Source organism: Dicentrarchus labrax, unplaced genomic scaffold (assembly GCF_905237075.1).
Source record: "Dicentrarchus labrax unplaced genomic scaffold, dlabrax2021, whole genome shotgun sequence".
In the NCBI taxonomy this organism is placed as follows: Eukaryota; Metazoa; Chordata; class Actinopteri; family Moronidae; genus Dicentrarchus; species Dicentrarchus labrax.
In genome coordinates, this window is record NW_026136715.1 from 18,516,080 (window position 1) to 18,532,549 (window position 16,470).

The following is a 16,470-nucleotide window of genomic DNA, read 5'->3' on the forward strand; positions in this document are numbered from 1 at the left end:
TATTGTGTCTTGACCTCTTAATATCACAATATTACAAAAAGAGAGTTATTGCTATCGCTGGTGTAACAACTCATTCATCACAGTGAAATGTCCACCATGAGTGACACAACTTAAATTGAGCTCTATCAGCCTCTCTGCACCTCCCACACACACACACACACACACACACACACTTTGTTGGGTGGCCCTCAAAGCTGAGACCCATATGACATCTCTGAGGGTGGGAGTGGAGCTGATTGCATAATGCTCTACAACATCTGACCAATAACTGTTGACACTTTCTGACCTTCTGTCTATTTGCTGTTTTGAAGTTCGTCCTCAGTGCAGGTCAACAGGTGAGCTTCCTCACAGTCTTAACTTATTATTATTTATTATATAATTCTTATTCTTATTCTTTTATAATATAATTATTATTATTATTATTATTAGTAGTAGTAGTAGTAGTAGTAGTATATTTATTACTATTACTATATTACTATTATTACCATTGTTATTACCAGCATTACTATTGTTATTATTAAGATTTTTAGTCGTACTAGAGGTGGTAATCATATTTTTAGTATTGTTATATGCAATGCTACACTGCTATATAACATAATTTATTGTTATACGCTATGTAATCATAAATATAGACTTAATTGTTATATTTATTTATGCTTTATTTATTTATGTATTCATGTAGTGGAGAACACATTACATGATTGAACATTTATAGACACAGTTTATCCCTCAACAACTTTTACTAATTGTCAGTGAGATGTGGGTGATGTGTGGTTAACTAAAAGATATGTGACTTTTTTTTGCATGTGATCAAGAGTTAAATGTATTTAACAATTATAAAAACATTACTCAGATAAAATAAACTTTTGACCTATTTTTGGTGTTTTAAGGACTCTTTGACAGACCAACTTAAAGATAACATCAAACCACAAGAGAAAGCCACAGATTCCAAGAATTGCCTAATCTGCTAACCGCAGGAAATTGTGAGAGAAATTATACAACTGGTCTCTGTTAACTTAACTACACATAGGGGTGTTCATCAGCAAATTACAGTCTTAATGAATTGAATTGAAATGAAATGAATTGTTTGGTCATCATTTGTTGGATTATTTATTGGCAGAATATTACATCCAATGTCAATCTTTTCCTCTGAGCCTAAGAAACTTTTAACAGCAGTGAAATAAAAGTTATTTATAAAAAGAATTAGATGCATCCCTGCTGTGTTTTATAGAGGATTATTTGATAGGTACTGCAGTAATAATCAGCCTCAGCTGATGACGTTTGTCAGGGCAGCACTTGCAGCGCCTGCAGGGTTAAGATAAGCAGCAGCAACCTGCCACACCCTGGAGGAGGCACCGACTGCTCTCTGTACACCCCCCCCCAACAGCTTTAACTTCATAAACTATAATGGGATTTTACTTTGATGAAACTCAAGTACAGTCATTCAGTCAGTCAGTTCACATTTTGACTGATTCTGACTATTTAAGGGATGAGATTATAATTATTCTGTAAAGGTTTTTGAAAAAGCATACATTTCTTTTACACATCTTGACTGCAAGAAAATCCATACTCTTTAGTAAGTAAGTAAGTAAGTAAACTTATAAAGCACTTTTAAAAACCTAAGTTACAAGGCGCTGTACAGTGCAAACATTAGAAAGGTAAAACAGAAAATAACAATATGAAAAACAATAAAAACTACACAGAAGGCAAAAACACATTACAGGATAAAGTGCTTACGAAACAAGTTACTTTTTAGCAGCTATCAACCAAATCTGTGTTTTTTTTATAATTAAAGGAAGGGCGGTTCGTGTGGGTGGAAACCACACATGAAAAGGCTTGGCCACCTTTAGTTTTAAGCATAGATTTCAGGACCACAAGAAGGCTTTGGTCAGTAGATTTCAGCGATCTCTCCGAGGTCAGAGGACATAATAATTCAGATATATAAGGTGTTGGCAGCCCATGTAGTGCTTTATAAGTGAATACATTTTTTTAAAATGTAAATCAATTCAATGAGTATTCCTTTAGGCATTCAATGTAGATCAGCCAACACCAGTGTAATGTGTGTCCTATGACGTGTTAGTTAAAAGTCTAGCTGCTGCATTCTGGACCAACTGGAAGAAAGACACAGAAGAGCGACCCTGCGTGGTGAACAGTGAATTACAATGATCAAGACCCGAGGAATTACTTTTGCAGCTCTTGAAAGGATAATAGACTTTTGATTTTTATGTGCCATTCAAAGCTCCTATGTTGGTCAAAGAAAACTCCTAGGTTTTTTGAGGCTCACTTAACATTTGCTGCTAGAGGACCAATACACTGCTGTATTTTTTTTTCTCCAGAAATGCTCTCAGGGCTTATGATGAAGACTTCTGTTTAGTCAGGGTTAAGATAGAGGAACTTGATGGACTTCCAATCCTTGATAGCTGTTAGGCAGCCATGCAGGGTTTACTTGCAGTTTACTGAGGTCGTTTGAAGTGAAGGAAAAGTATAGCTGTGTATCGTCAGCATATAAGGAATACAATAAGAAATAGATGCATATATTACAGATATATTAGATTAGATAATAAAATACATTTTCGTATCTTCTATCTTAACTCAGACTAAGAACAGCTGCAGAACAATGGCTGCCTTCCTTCATCACTGCCCCTTCCTGAAGTCTGTCCCTAAGCCAGCTTTGAGGAGAACAGGGGCTGCCTTGCTGTCTCTGGCCGATCGATGCCCCATCATTGCTCGCCAGATCAGTGTGAGTGGCCCAGCCTCTCTGGAGGCCAAGCTGATCGTCTCACCCACCCAACTGAAGAGTCGCCAACTTCCCACAGTGGACCAGAGGAGGCAGTTTGCTCAATCGGCTACTCAGGTGGCTGTGTCAGTATCGAAGGGCTGCCCTTTTGTCACCTCCCAGATTGGGATGGTCCAAGCCAGTCCTGAAGTACAGGAGGACGTCCAAGAAGGTAGGTAACCAGCTGCAGTGAACATACTCGTCAAATATCAAAAGGAAGACAAAAAGGAGTCACCCTGACAGACCTGCACTCCTCTTTCACAGGTTTGATGACTTCTCTGTTGAAGGGTTTAAAGGATTCTATCCTCCCAACATCAGCTCAAACCAACACTGTCACCCACCTCCTCAAAGACAACATGGGTATGTTTTACAGTTAGAATGAGCTAATAATAACCATTTAATATAATCCAGTCAAGTAATAAATGTTTCTATATTTGCGTAATTAGATATCTGTTCACTCAGTGGTGTAAGTGATCTAAAGTCAAAACTATCACACCTGCAGCTGGCCCCAGCTACGACTATGACCGCTTCTTCTTTGAGAAGATTGCTGACAAAAAGAAGGACCACACATACAGGGTCTTCAAGACCGTGAATAGGAGCGCTCAGGTCTTCCCTTTTGCTGAGGATTACTCTGTTTCTGGACGGGAGGGCTCCCAGGTGTCCGTCTGGTGCAGCAACGACTATCTGGGGATGAGTCGGCATCCCCGGGTCCTCAGTGCAATCAGGTAAAATGAGACAGAAAAAGCAAAAGTCTTTTCAACCAAGTCCACCTCAAGACTCTGACTGGAAAAAAGCCAACCTAAAGCTGAATCCAGCCATTGGATCATTTGTATTATGATGGTAGATGTACATGTGGTTCTCACTTTCGTTCTGAATATAAGACACTTTTATGTATTTGCAAATTAGTGGGACTGTAACCATTATTTTGATGTGAACTTAAACTGAATTTGTAAGAGAATTTGTAAGAAAAAGATAGAACACCTTTGATGGCATGGATCATGTGCCATCAAGAGCCAGATACTTAATCCTTTTGTTCTGGATGTCTTCAGAGATGCCCTGGACCAGCACGGTGCAGGAGCAGGTGGGACCAGGAACATCTCAGGCACCAGTAACTTCCATGTGTCTCTGGAGAAAGAGCTGGCGCAGCTGCACCAGAAAGACGCGGCTCTGGTCTTCTCCTCCTGCTTTGTGGCAAATGACTCCACCCTCTTCACGTTGGCTAAGATGCTGCCAGGTAAATACTGACCTCTGACCTCGGAGCCAGAGGTCATATTAATGTATTCAGGTGATAAAAAGTATTTTAAAAAATTCATCACAATTGTCGTTTATTTTAGAAAAGGTGATTAGTATCTCAGGGTTGATACCATTCGGAGGGAAGTCATCTCCACTTGTTTCATGGTGTGTTCTCTGTGGTGTACAGGGTGCGAGATCTACTCTGATGCAGGGAACCACGCATCAATGATTCAGGGCATCAGGAACAGTGGAGCCAAGCGCTTCATCTTCCGCCACAATGACAGCCGACACTTGGAGGAGCTGCTGCAACGCTCCGACCCCAAGACACCTAAAATAGTGGCATTTGAGACTGTGCACTCTATGGATGGTGAGTACGATGAAATTATAATTTACAGTGATTTTTTATTCAATCTGTTTATTCAAGTAATCAGATATATGGTGGAGGGTAAACCTACTTAAGAAAAGATTAGACATTAATAAATTATATCAAGAGTCAAATGTAAATCAAAAAGATATTTATTTACTCAAACTGATCTAATTAATATGATGTTTACAGTAGTTTAATGCACAGTGGTGGCTATGTGGTTATAAACCAGCTCCAGCTCAGTCTGGTCATAATATATTTATAGTTTTAATAATAGAATGCTCCCAAAACTAAAAAAGGAATATACAATTGGAACATGAGCCATCATTTCTTCAGTTTTCTGATCAAGCACATCAACTGTTTTAAGTGCCTTTAATGAGAAGAAATGCCACTTGAAATCTGCTAATTTTACACTATTTATATTATGAATTAAGTCCATCAGTCATCATCAGCAAGTTCATGATTAATAGCTAAAGAGAGAAAGCCAAGTTGGGATATATATTTCTACAATCTATAATTATTCAGTCTATATTATCTGTCATTCATCACTGTCTCCCATGGGGGGAATGTTTCCCTCCTCAGCTCTATTTCTCTGTCTGATATTACACCGCTGACAGCTCCATAAAGCACAAGCTGAAGCAGACTGAATGTATGAATGTGAATATATCCAGGAGGATTTTTTAAAAGATTAACTCAAAATGGTCGTTTCGATATAAATGTTCTATGATTTGTGGATGTATGTGTAAGCATGTGGTTTATCATATCTAGATCTTACACAGTGATGACATTTGCAACACAGAGTTCCTGTTGTTCACCTATATTGCTCAGTTCTAATTATAACACACTATTCTCTGGGGGCTTGCAGGTGCCATATGTCCTCTGGAAGAGCTGTGCAATGTAGCTCACCGTTATGGAGCTCTGACATTTGTAGATGAGGTTCATGCTGTGGGCCTGTATGGAGCCCATGGAGCTGGAGTGGGAGAGAGGGAAAACGTTATGCACAAGATTGACATTGTTTCTGGGACCTTAGGTGAGTACCATTAGAATAAATCCACCTTTTTTCTTATTTGTTATAAAAGACGATACTACGACACTAGAAGGGCAAGGCAAACGGCTTCAAACTGCCGTAAGATTAATCGCCTCTCTTCTTGGCCAAACTCCCATATGCTCCCACTTGCATTAACTGACACTGTCGTATTGCCAACACGGCAGCAATAGCTCTCAACAAGCATGATAGTGCTCCAATGTTGGTTAAATGAGGGCAGGAGAGGAGTGAGCTCCCATCAGAGGAAGCAGAGGTTTTATCAGCTGGATGCCGGCTCTGCTCCCTCTCTGGTTGTTCTGATAAAACCATCATCAGGGAGTCCGTGCTGTGTGTAGCTTTATGACAACTGCTGGGTTTTAGGTAGAAATCCCTGTCAAACACACATCGAGTATAAACTAATCCTGGATTACAACACTTGACTTTACAAGGCTGTTTACTTGGTAATAAATAAATAACAAACTGAAATAACAAATTAATAGTGATGTATCAGCACACATAGTTCACTGTATGATTTTATACATTATGGTGGAGTCATTTAACTCAAAAAGTATAGTATTTGGGACTTCAAAATAAAACAGTGAGAGTTTAGTCTCACTATCTATTAAAAGAAACTAACAAAAGTAATTCAAATGTTACAAAAACATTGGTGTAAAAAAAAATACATCAACCTCAGCACCCCACAACATACAGACCCAGAATCAGAGCCATATTGAACAATAAACATATAATTCTACAAATTAAAAAACATCCTAGTTTCACCCATTTTATTTATAAAAGTACTCATTATACAGAATGGTCATGTTATTGTATAGGTTATATAACTGTATTATTATTATATCAGTTATATGACAAAAATATATATCCTATTGGGCATTTTAATCTGTAAAAATACAAATTGTATAAACTCATTTTACAATGTTGTGTACGTAAAATATTTATCTACAAAGTAACTAGTATAGAAAAAGTACTATAAACTGTTACTACTCAGTTAAGTATGTTACAAAAATACTTCCCAACACTGATTATTTCCTGTCTCCTCACCTCACATACCCTGTTATCTGTTCCAGGCAAAGCCTTTGGCTGTGTTGGAGGCTACATTGCCAGCAGCACCGCCCTGGTGGACACGGTGCGCTCCTACGCAGCCGGCTTCATCTTCACCACTGCCCTTCCCCCGATGGTCCTGTCTGGAGCCCTGGAGTCTGTCCGGGTCCTGAAGAGCCCTGAAGGTCAGGCGCTCCGCAGAGCCCACCAGAGGAACGTCAAACACATGAGGCAGCTGCTGATGGACAAGGGCCTGCCTGTGGTCAACTGTCCCAGCCACATCATCCCCATACGGGTATGAAGGTTTAGCAGTACTGCTGCCTCCACTACCATATCTCACTCCACCAACTTGCTCAACTGACTAGTACTTAGCAGTTGTAGTTATGTTTTTTTTTAGGTCCTAGCAATATTAGTAACTCTTTATATTTCAGGAGGAAGCACAAGTCTATGGGTAATCTCATTACTGTATCTACCACTCCTACCCTTCAGATTGTAGGCATTAAAAAATACCTAATGTTATGATGTATATGAAAACTATGGTAACTTACCATTTTAATCACTGTATAGATCTTTTTCACTTTTGACTCGTCACAGTAGGAAAAGCTCAGGTGAAAATAATAAAGCCAATGATGGGTGAATTCCATTTAGCTGCTTTAGTTTCAAGGTCCCGGTGTTGTGCGTGCTGTCACACTGTCATGACTTGCTGGGACACTTGAATAGAACAGAGCCATTATTGATGTTATTAGTAACACCTGTGCTTTTCCTATTATGACATGTCAAAATGTCTGCAGTGAAGAAGGCCTAATGTATTCTCCTTTATAACTAAGAGAGCATAGAACATATGGAGTCTGCCACCAGAATAATTTAACTTTTTATGTTTAATTATAATTCAATTTGTAATTCTTTAAAAGCAATTCTGAGAATTAGCATTTAAATTATGCAAACTTAAATGTTTTTGTGATAATTTATTTTATGATTAAATTAAATCAAATTATGAACACATGATGATTTGAATGCATAATTTGAACTCTAATTTAATTAATCAACTTGTAATTACTTTTGTAAATGCATCATATAATTATAGATAAATGCAGAATAATTCTTTAATAATTCCAGTGGCATATTCTTGACTCCATAGACCATATCAACCACAGTAATGGCTTTGATTCTCACATGTATGACCCCCATTTCCCTGAATAAAAAGCATCTCTTAAATGGCTTATATCATATTCATAATCAATTTTGTAGGTGGGTAATGCTGAGCTGAACACCAAGGTGTGTGACATCCTGCTGGAGAGACACAACATCTACGTCCAGGCCATCAACTACCCCACGGTGCCTCGTGGCGAGGAGCTGCTGCGTCTGGCTCCTTCTCCTCATCACCAGCCCGCCATGATGGAGTACTTTGTGGGTGAGTGTGGCAATCCTTACTGAAATTAGGTCAGAGTTGTTCTAGTAATCGTCCAATCAAGTTAAGTGTGAACAAGGGCCAGCACAAGTGATTTATGCTCGTCCTTAGTGAATCTCTTTGCTTTGTAAGCATATATGAGTCTCTTGGCATCCACCTGTCACCACATACTGCAATGCAGTAAAAATGACAATACTCTGCAAAGATCATATAAAATTGGTGTTCAGCAGTAGCAAAACTAACATGATAACCCTAGCTTGTGTTCACTTAAATGACCAGAGATGACATTTTAAAACAGAGAAGTAAAAATATATAATAAATAAAAATAAATATTGTCATTTCATTTTTCTTATAAATGTCTGTTTCATTCACAGATAAACTGGTGGAAGTGTGGCAGGAAGCAGGGCTCCTGTTGAACAGCCCAGCCACCGCTTCCTGCACCTTCTGTGACCGCCCGCTCCACTTTGACCTTATGAGCGAGTGGGAGAAATGCTACTTCGGCAACATGGAACCACAGTACATTACTGTTTCTGCTTAATACCACAGTACGACTAGCACCTTAACACACATTACACATACAGTTTATGTATAAATTTAATACTATATTCAACATCCTTTTAAATTATAAAGTGTTAAAACATTCTTTAATGTCAGTGGTTTGAACTAAATTCCAGTATTTATTTAGGTTTTCCTGTATTTATGCTTACTAAATTGTGTTTGCTGTCATGGATATGATTAAATAAAGTTGTGCGCCCTCCATTTTAAAAGCACAAAACCTGCACATTGGGCACTTTCTTAAATCTATTATCTAGGTGTGATGGTTTGAATTAAACTATGCTATACATGCTTCATATCATATAACCATCGTGACCATCATGTTTTGTGTCCACTTCCACAATAATGCAATTACTGATGTTTCAGTCGTAAAATGTATGAACGACTAAAGTTAATTGGTTTATAAAACAAGACATAATAAAACATTCAATAAATTTGTGGTGTTGAAAATATATACTGCTTTGTTGTAATTATAATGATGTGTATACAAACACTAGTGTTTATCCTACAAACTTAAATTGAATTTCGAAGACATTATATTAACCTGAAGCACCGTGTCCAAACATGACCTATAAAGGACAGAAGGATTTCTCATCAGCTAGGTTGTTCCTCCACAGTACGACATCTTAAGGTACAGGCACTGATATGGCTGCATTATCTAAGCTCGGCTGGATCAGCATTAGTTGACATTGCAGGGGCTGGTCACTTCTCGTTTGACCTTTGCCCTCAGTCTCCGGAGCTCTGCGTTTTCACTGTCCACAATGAGGCCACATTCAATCAATGTCGAAGCTTTGCTGAGCTGCTGCTCCCCATAATGCTGCAGCGCCACCCGCAGGAAGCACTCAGCCAGACGTAACCTCCCTAGACCAGCCTCTACACACTGGATGGTCTGGTTCCTGTGGAGCTCCAAGGCCCGAGTGAAGTCCTCCAGAGCAGTTCCTTCTCTGGAACAGAGCACCAGGCTGCGGCCTCGCCGACACAGGTCCTCCACCCAGAATTGGGGGTCATCTGAGCTGGAGTCGGACACACCATGTCTCTGGATAACTCTGTCAAGGTCAGTTATGGCCCGCTCGTGTAAGCCCAGCTGAGCGAGGCAGGCAGCCCGCTGGCGAAGATACTGGAGTCTGTGATTTCCCACTGCTTGTACTGCCACAGTCAAGAGTGTGAGGGCCTGATCCCACTGGCCACCTGATGACACACTGCTGGCCTCCTGTGCTGCTGCCTGCACAATACGGATGCAGAGCAATTAATAAGCACTTTCTGAATGCATAAATACTCTTACAATAAATTAGCTAAATTAAGTAAATATGTTGTTACCCTGTCTTGTAAGTATTGTAAAATAGTTTACTGAGGTTTTCCATCAAACATTATGCATACTTTCCATCTCTTCTAACCTTACTGTCCATTTCAATAAACTGTACATTTATTGTGATACGTTCAGAGAGAACTTCCTAAACTGATGAAGATGCCAAAACAGTTTTGTACAGTTTTGCTTCATATTTATTTTTATTTTTGATATTTTAGTCAAACATAAAAAGTAAATAAGAATGATACCATATAAAGACATCAGAAAGAAGAGATTAAATCAACATTTCATGCAGGTGAAATAAGAAAGGATCTTGAGAAAATATACAAAATCACAGAAGAGCTCAGCTCAGTCAGTTTGATAGGACTGAAAACCGTGAGTGAGTTTGTTATCCAACAAATACATAGTACATACCAAACTGTCCTAAACACAAAATATAAATATAAATCGTAAAGGCTTGTTTCATCAATCTCTGCAATAAATTATAAAACTAATTTGCTGACGATGGTAAAATAACAAATGTAGCCACCATAGCCACCACAAGCAACTTTGCGTCATTCTACACTAAATCTCGGATTCTTGCTCGTAGACTTACCTGTGCGACGCGTTTTCGCTGATTGAATGGGATCAAGGCCAGCAGGAAGTCCAGACTGGATGAATCTTTCTCAGACACTTTGCTGAGCCTGCGAGCTGCGCTGCGGTAGTTCTGCTGCCAGGCCTCCACCACACCCACCCTGGCCTGGGCCAAAGCATCTCTTGGCTCCTGACCAAACACCTGGCACAGATGAGCACCTGCTGCTTTAACTTCACCTGGAGCAGATGGACCATATCAGCAGGAGTAAGGATTACTGAGTCACATTCAATCGTTCTTTTTATCAGTGGAAACATCTGACCACACAGCCTAAACCATCATCTCCTAACCAGACCATTTCCAGTGACACCAAGGATCCCACTGGGAATTCAAACAGAAACGCTTGGCAAAGTTCCCGTCTCACCTTTGGCTAAGAGTATGTCCACGTAGAGGAGATGCCATCTGGGGTCCCTGCAGTCAGTCCTCATCAGAGCTCCGCCAATTATAAAAGCCTCTCTGAGCTGCTCTTCATGGCAGGGGACAGAACTAGCGGCCAGGATGTCTGACAGATTGGTCCGACAGAACTGATGCAGCCAATCACATACCAGCTTCCGTGCCTTGTCCTTGAGCGACAGGATGTCTTTGGTGACTATGTCAGTATTAATCTGAAGTGCTGCCAGGATATCTTGGGTGCATTCCTATGAGGAAAAGGCTGTTTGAATTTCATACTTCAATTGTACACCAATATTGCTGGTAAAAGAAAACAGTATTCCAGAAATTTGCCAAAATTACAAGATCTGAGCTACGGCGTGTTTTCAACTCGAGAATACCTTTTGTTGGTTCAGCATGAGATAGGTGAAGCCTCGTCCACAGAGGGCCCGAACATGTTTTGGGTGCTCCTTCAGAATGGCACTGAAATCAAAGATGGCTGTCTTTCGTTGTCCCAGCAGGGCATAACACCGACCTCTCTCCAGCAAAGAGTCTGCTGCCTCACCACCTTGAAAAATACAATTGTTTGATTGTCTCACAATATTCACAGCATTATGATATCAAAAGCAGTGATCCAAACACAGTTTAGTCACAAGTATGATAAGTATTGAAATGGTTTCTGCTCGGGAGGGCTGTCTTTTAAGTTAAATAATACAGAGTCAGTCTGCCTGCTTTGTGTTCAGTGTTTTGAAAGCTGTACCTCTACTGAACTGAACCCAAACACACAAAAACAATGTTTGATTTGTGCCAATCATTCTCTTTATCCCTGTAATCGTTCCCCGATTTAGATTAAAGTATAACCCGCTATTAATTAAGTCAACAATCAGAATCAGACCAATAACAAACATGAATATCTCATCAATCTGAGACTAATCACCAGAGGCCATGATAGCGATGGAGAGATACGCCACAGCCTCCCTGACAGCACTCTCGTCTCGTGTGCCCTCCAGGATGCGTTTTGCAGCAGAGTGGCAGTGCGCCTGCAGCAGCGCCCGATCTTTCTGTTGTGCCACCGCCAACAGGGGGCGCAAGCAGCTTGTATCGCCACACTGTATGAGCTTTTTCAGCAGCTGTGGGAAAATGGAGAGATATGAAAATCTTTATCTCTTTCACAGTAAAATTAAGTAATATTGTGTTGTTACTGTTTCACTTCAGAAAAATGTACACTACAAAATATGGTATTCGTTCGTATGGTAGTTCAGTTGATGATGATGATGATGATGATGATGATAATGATGATTTGGACTGTTCAAACTCTAAAAACACTTATTGATTAATGCTTAAATGGTGACAAAGGGCAAACCAGGCCCATCGAGTTTACCTTACACCCAAAAAATAAAACGCAATTGTAATTTTGGAGGAATGTGTTTGATATTTAAATTGAAGGAGATTCATAGACATTGTACCATTGTCTGTGACTAATATAAACTTAGACCTTTAAGTAGGGTAAACTCTATGTTTCACGCTATATCCCAAAAACACTGAAAATTCAATAATGAAAAAACCTGAATCACCTGATTTGTTGTTCTAAAGCTGATTGTACAGCTGATTACACTGTGTTAATGTGTCTTATGTGTCTGCTGACCAGCATCCTGTTGTTGCATCCAGTTGTTGCTTGTACTATATTTGTATTTGTATGTTTGTCCAGTGAGACAAATGCAGATTTGCTGTGGCACCAGTTTTACAAAGGCTACATCATCTCAAATACAAATTAAGAAATCTAATAAGAAGGGGTGTAAATGAGTCCTTGTGGTTCCCTAACCCTGGGGAGCAATTTGAGTAAATGAGAATAGTGCAGGCCTTTCTCACCCTAACCCTATCGTTTTCACTCAGCTCCCCAGTCTATTTATTATCAAGGGCCTGAGCATTTTAGCTCAGGCTACTGAAACAGGCTACATTGCAACACTGCATTAAAACTCAAAGCCTTTGCAACAGGTGTTATCAAACATTTTCATGTAAATGTAGCTCTGTGTAACAAATAATGTGAAAAGAGAAGACATTTAAAATTACAATTAGGGTTGGGAAATCACTTATTTAAACATTTGCCAAACCTTCACAGGGCATGAATCATGACAGTGTTAATTTTCACAATAAATAATAATGAAATTATTATTAATAATGTTGCCTCTGGACCTCACTTTGGGACCCACTGCCTCAAACCTACATACCTGATTGGTGTCATAAAAAAAGCCTCTGTGAAGCTGCAGCAGGGCGAGCCGAGCCAGTACGGGTGCACGAGGACTCGTGGACCCGATGGAAAGTAGCAGCCGGTAGGCCTCCTCCACCCGGCCAAGCTGGTACAAGGCATCTGCTGCCAGGATCTGAGACCCATCAGCACCGGGCTGGAGCTCCATCAGTAGCACAGCCAGGGACTGGACACCAGCAGGAGTCCTAATGCAAAGAGCGGGAAAAAGGACACCAAGAAAATGCATTAGTTTGAGAAACCATGAATGAGGACTTTCATTAGAACAGACATCATGAATTTAAATATGTAGTTTTATTGAGATTAGATTTAACCAAAGAACTAAATAAATTAACAAAAAACTTTTGGATAGGTCTTTTTAACTTGGACATTTTAACTTGTCATATAGGAAAAGCACATTTGTTATTAATAACATTAACATTGGCTCAGTTTTAATCAAGTGACCCAGTAAGCTATGGACATCATTCATTCTATTATTTACACCTGTGTTTTTCATACTGTGACATGTCAAAATCTTTACTAAAAACAGTCCTGCTGAGTACACTGTATGTAAGAAAAACATCATACCCTGATCTGTCATTGTCTCTCTTTGATGGGGGCTGCAGCTGATCCCCTTGCCGGCTCTGTTCGGAGTCTTCACTGGGACTGGACTTTGATACGTTCTCTCCAGTCCCCTCCAGCATGACTCGTCCCTGCTCCAGTAACACAGTAAACAGCAGCCCCCGGTAGTTCCATGGCACCAGGCAGCGAACAGTCAGTGCTGTTTCCTGAGGCTGTAGCCTGCTGGCTGTCACATAGTCTAGAGCTGTTAGGTAGTTTAAGCCACCCATCATGCGCAGGAGCCCCCTGCCACACAGTGCCCGCACACAGCTGGATGGGTGGGGGGCATCGTGTTCAATCACAGCCTGAAAGTCTTCCAATGCCCCCTTGTGGTCATCAGAGAGAAGACGTGCATATCCACGAAGAACCTGCACTGTGTTTTGATAGCTCTGCTGACCTTGGGCAGCCACTAGCTGGCTGCAGATAGAAAGGGCCTCCTTGTGTTCCCCTCTGAGGAGGAGACAGTCAGCAAGTCGTACTCGCAGCTGTCTGCCTCCGCCGCCAGGCTCTAAATGACACAGAGTCCGTAACTGAGTGATCACAGGGTCCAGGAGTTCAACTCCTTCAGTGGACCGCAGGTCTGGACGGATGAGGACCCTTTCTCTGTAACCAGACAGGCCCCTCTCTGCCTGCTGACGGAGATGGTTGCGAGCAGCCACCCCTGTACCATGATCTGTGAACAGCTTTTGGAAATAAATTCGAGCAGTGGCAGGGTGGATCTCAAATGCCTCCCCCAGATCCCTGCACGCCTCCGCAGTCCGTCCACCTGCTGACAAAAAGGCAGCTGCTCGACTGATGAAGAGTCCGGCTCTCTTCTCGGGAGTGTCTTGGAATGACTTGTCTGTACTCTCTGACTTTTTCTGACAATGACCATGACGCAAGAGAGCAGAGTACATCTCTGCACTGTCCCCAAACCTGCCCGTCAAAAACAAATATGCTGCTTGAAGCTCCTGAACTTCTCTGTAACCAGGTGCGATAGCCAACAAAAACTCAACAACTGTAGAGGAATCCTCTGCGTCTAGCTCATCATTCTCCTTTGTTGTCACTGCAGACTCGCTGTCAAACATAAGAGAGGGATGTATGTGCAGCATTTGGTCTGTAAAGGCCCTCACTATTTTTGGTAGGTGCTGAGCTTGTCTGCTTTTCACCAGTTTGACAATTTCAGACTTGTTACTCTGATAAGCTTTGAGGTAAAGCTTCAGCCCCTTGATACCGTGAGGCTCTGACAACAAGCAGGCCAGGGCACGAGTTATCTCCAACACCATGTCAGTCGCACATTGTGAATGAGAGTTTCGCTTCCCTTCAAGCAGAGCAGTGCAGCGGGCGTAGATCTCCTCGCAGCCATGCCCGCCACTCTGAAGGAGGGACTCCATTTTAAATATGGTGGCTGACAGATTGTTGGGGCAGAGCGTGGACAGAAACACAGCTGCAAGACCTTTATTAAGACCCTCAGCAGGCGGGTTCTCCGCATGACTGTCAAGCCAACCTTCGAGAGTAGAGATCACCCCACCCAGGCTGGACTTCAATTTCCGCATGTGGGACACAGTGGAGGCAGCGTGAGTCCTGAAGGCAGACATGTAGAGAGAGGTCGCCCTCTCCAGCTCTCTTGCCTCAAGGAACTTGTCTCCTTCCTCACATAGCTCTGAAACAGTGACTCCAGGTCCAACCACAGCAGTCATGATCAGGCAGCAGGCCCGGTATAGCCGTTTTTCTCTCGCCACCTGTTCACCGTGAAGGTCACCTAATGGTTACAAATTATTAGGTTAAATAGCAGAATTATAAATACTCAGCAAACTGTATCACAACATCTCACAACAGGCATTTCTCATAATGGATATTTTGACTTGTGTTACTAATTTAAGTGTCCCAGTGAACCAGCATGCACAACACCAGGAGCCTGAAACCGAAGCAGCTAAATGGAATTCAGCATTGTTTATTTTATCATTATCTGGTTCAATATTATTTTTACTGCTGATATTTGACCCATTGTGGAACTGGTGTTTTGTGACATTTTTTTTTCTGTAAGTATGATACTGATGCAACTCTTTTATTAACGAGAAACACGTTCAGTCAAGTGTGTTTGAAAGTCTCTAACCTGCTTCCCACCAGCTTGCAAAAATAAGAAATGAACCTTTATAATAACCTATGCAAACAAAGAACATGGGTCAAACTAATATTTGTGTTTAGCGTTACTAATATGGGTGGAATTTTAAACAACTCACATTAGCAACATTTGGAGGCAAATCTCTACTACCGTCTGAAATAGTCAAATAATAGGCTACTTTTAATATGATGATATGCACACTGAAAACGCATTAACCCCCTGTGTGTGTGTGTGTGTGTGTGTGTGTGTGTGTGTGTGTGTGTGTGTGTGAAGGGGATTCCTCGCTTTCTCTGGGCGATGGTTCACCTACCTGCTCCTTTGGCTTTTGTTGCCTTAACTAAAAAAAAAAAAACTAAATCCGTGACTTTTTAAGTAAGAAAACAACTCACCGCTACGGTCGGTGTCGGTTCATTTTGTGCAGCTGACCGTCCCGACAACAGAAAACTTGGGCCCCATTATTGTAATTCAATAGCTCTCGGCTCAGAGTTGCCGGGACAACACGGTGTGTCCGCTCATACAACAAAAGTTTTTTTTTTCTTTCTAAAGTCTGTAACATGTGGAAACACACCGAGATACCAAGAACAAGATACCAACCCTCGCGTCACGGTAAACTCCTCCCGGCTCGGTCTCCGCTGGTGTCGGGACGGGTCCTGATGCGCAAGCTGTTGTTCTCATGAGCGCGGTCCCGGTTGCCAATGGAAACCACTAACGCTTGCTGCTCGCAGGAACACAGCAGGGCTTCATAATGGGACACTGCTCGGGGTTTACACTAATG

The 16,470-nt window shown here is 41.2% G+C and overlaps 2 protein-coding genes across 4 annotated transcripts; one reads left to right on the forward strand and one right to left on the reverse strand.

Annotated features, from left to right (window-relative positions):
- Positions 1-168: 168 nt before the first annotated feature.
- Positions 169-8,874, forward strand: alas2 (aminolevulinate, delta-, synthase 2). The gene is made up of 10 exons (XM_051424625.1): positions 169-335; positions 2,597-2,948; positions 3,041-3,136; positions 3,279-3,501; positions 3,826-4,010; positions 4,197-4,376; positions 5,239-5,403; positions 6,486-6,754; positions 7,708-7,870; positions 8,242-8,874. The coding sequence occupies exons 2-10, from the start codon at positions 2,618-2,620 to the stop codon at positions 8,403-8,405; spliced, it is 1,776 nt and encodes a 591-aa protein (XP_051280585.1). The 5' UTR covers positions 169-335; positions 2,597-2,617; the 3' UTR covers positions 8,406-8,874.
- On the reverse strand, positions 8,444-16,374 carry ttc34 (tetratricopeptide repeat domain 34). 3 transcript variants are annotated; one of them, XM_051424624.1, is made up of 8 exons: positions 16,290-16,374; positions 13,559-15,332; positions 12,957-13,179; positions 11,666-11,858; positions 11,130-11,296; positions 10,724-10,997; positions 10,324-10,538; positions 8,444-9,644 (listed from the first exon to the last, which is right to left on the reverse strand). In XM_051424624.1, exons 2-8 carry the CDS (start codon positions 15,268-15,270, stop codon positions 9,102-9,104), a joined length of 3,327 nt encoding a protein of 1,108 aa, XP_051280584.1. In that variant the 5' UTR covers positions 15,271-15,332; positions 16,290-16,374; the 3' UTR covers positions 8,444-9,101. The 3 variants fall into 3 exon arrangements, with proteins under 3 accessions (XP_051280584.1, XP_051280582.1, XP_051280583.1); XM_051424622.1 differs by having other exon boundaries at positions 16,085-16,314; XM_051424623.1 differs by having other exon boundaries at positions 16,006-16,314.
- Positions 16,375-16,470: the final 96 nt, after the last annotated feature.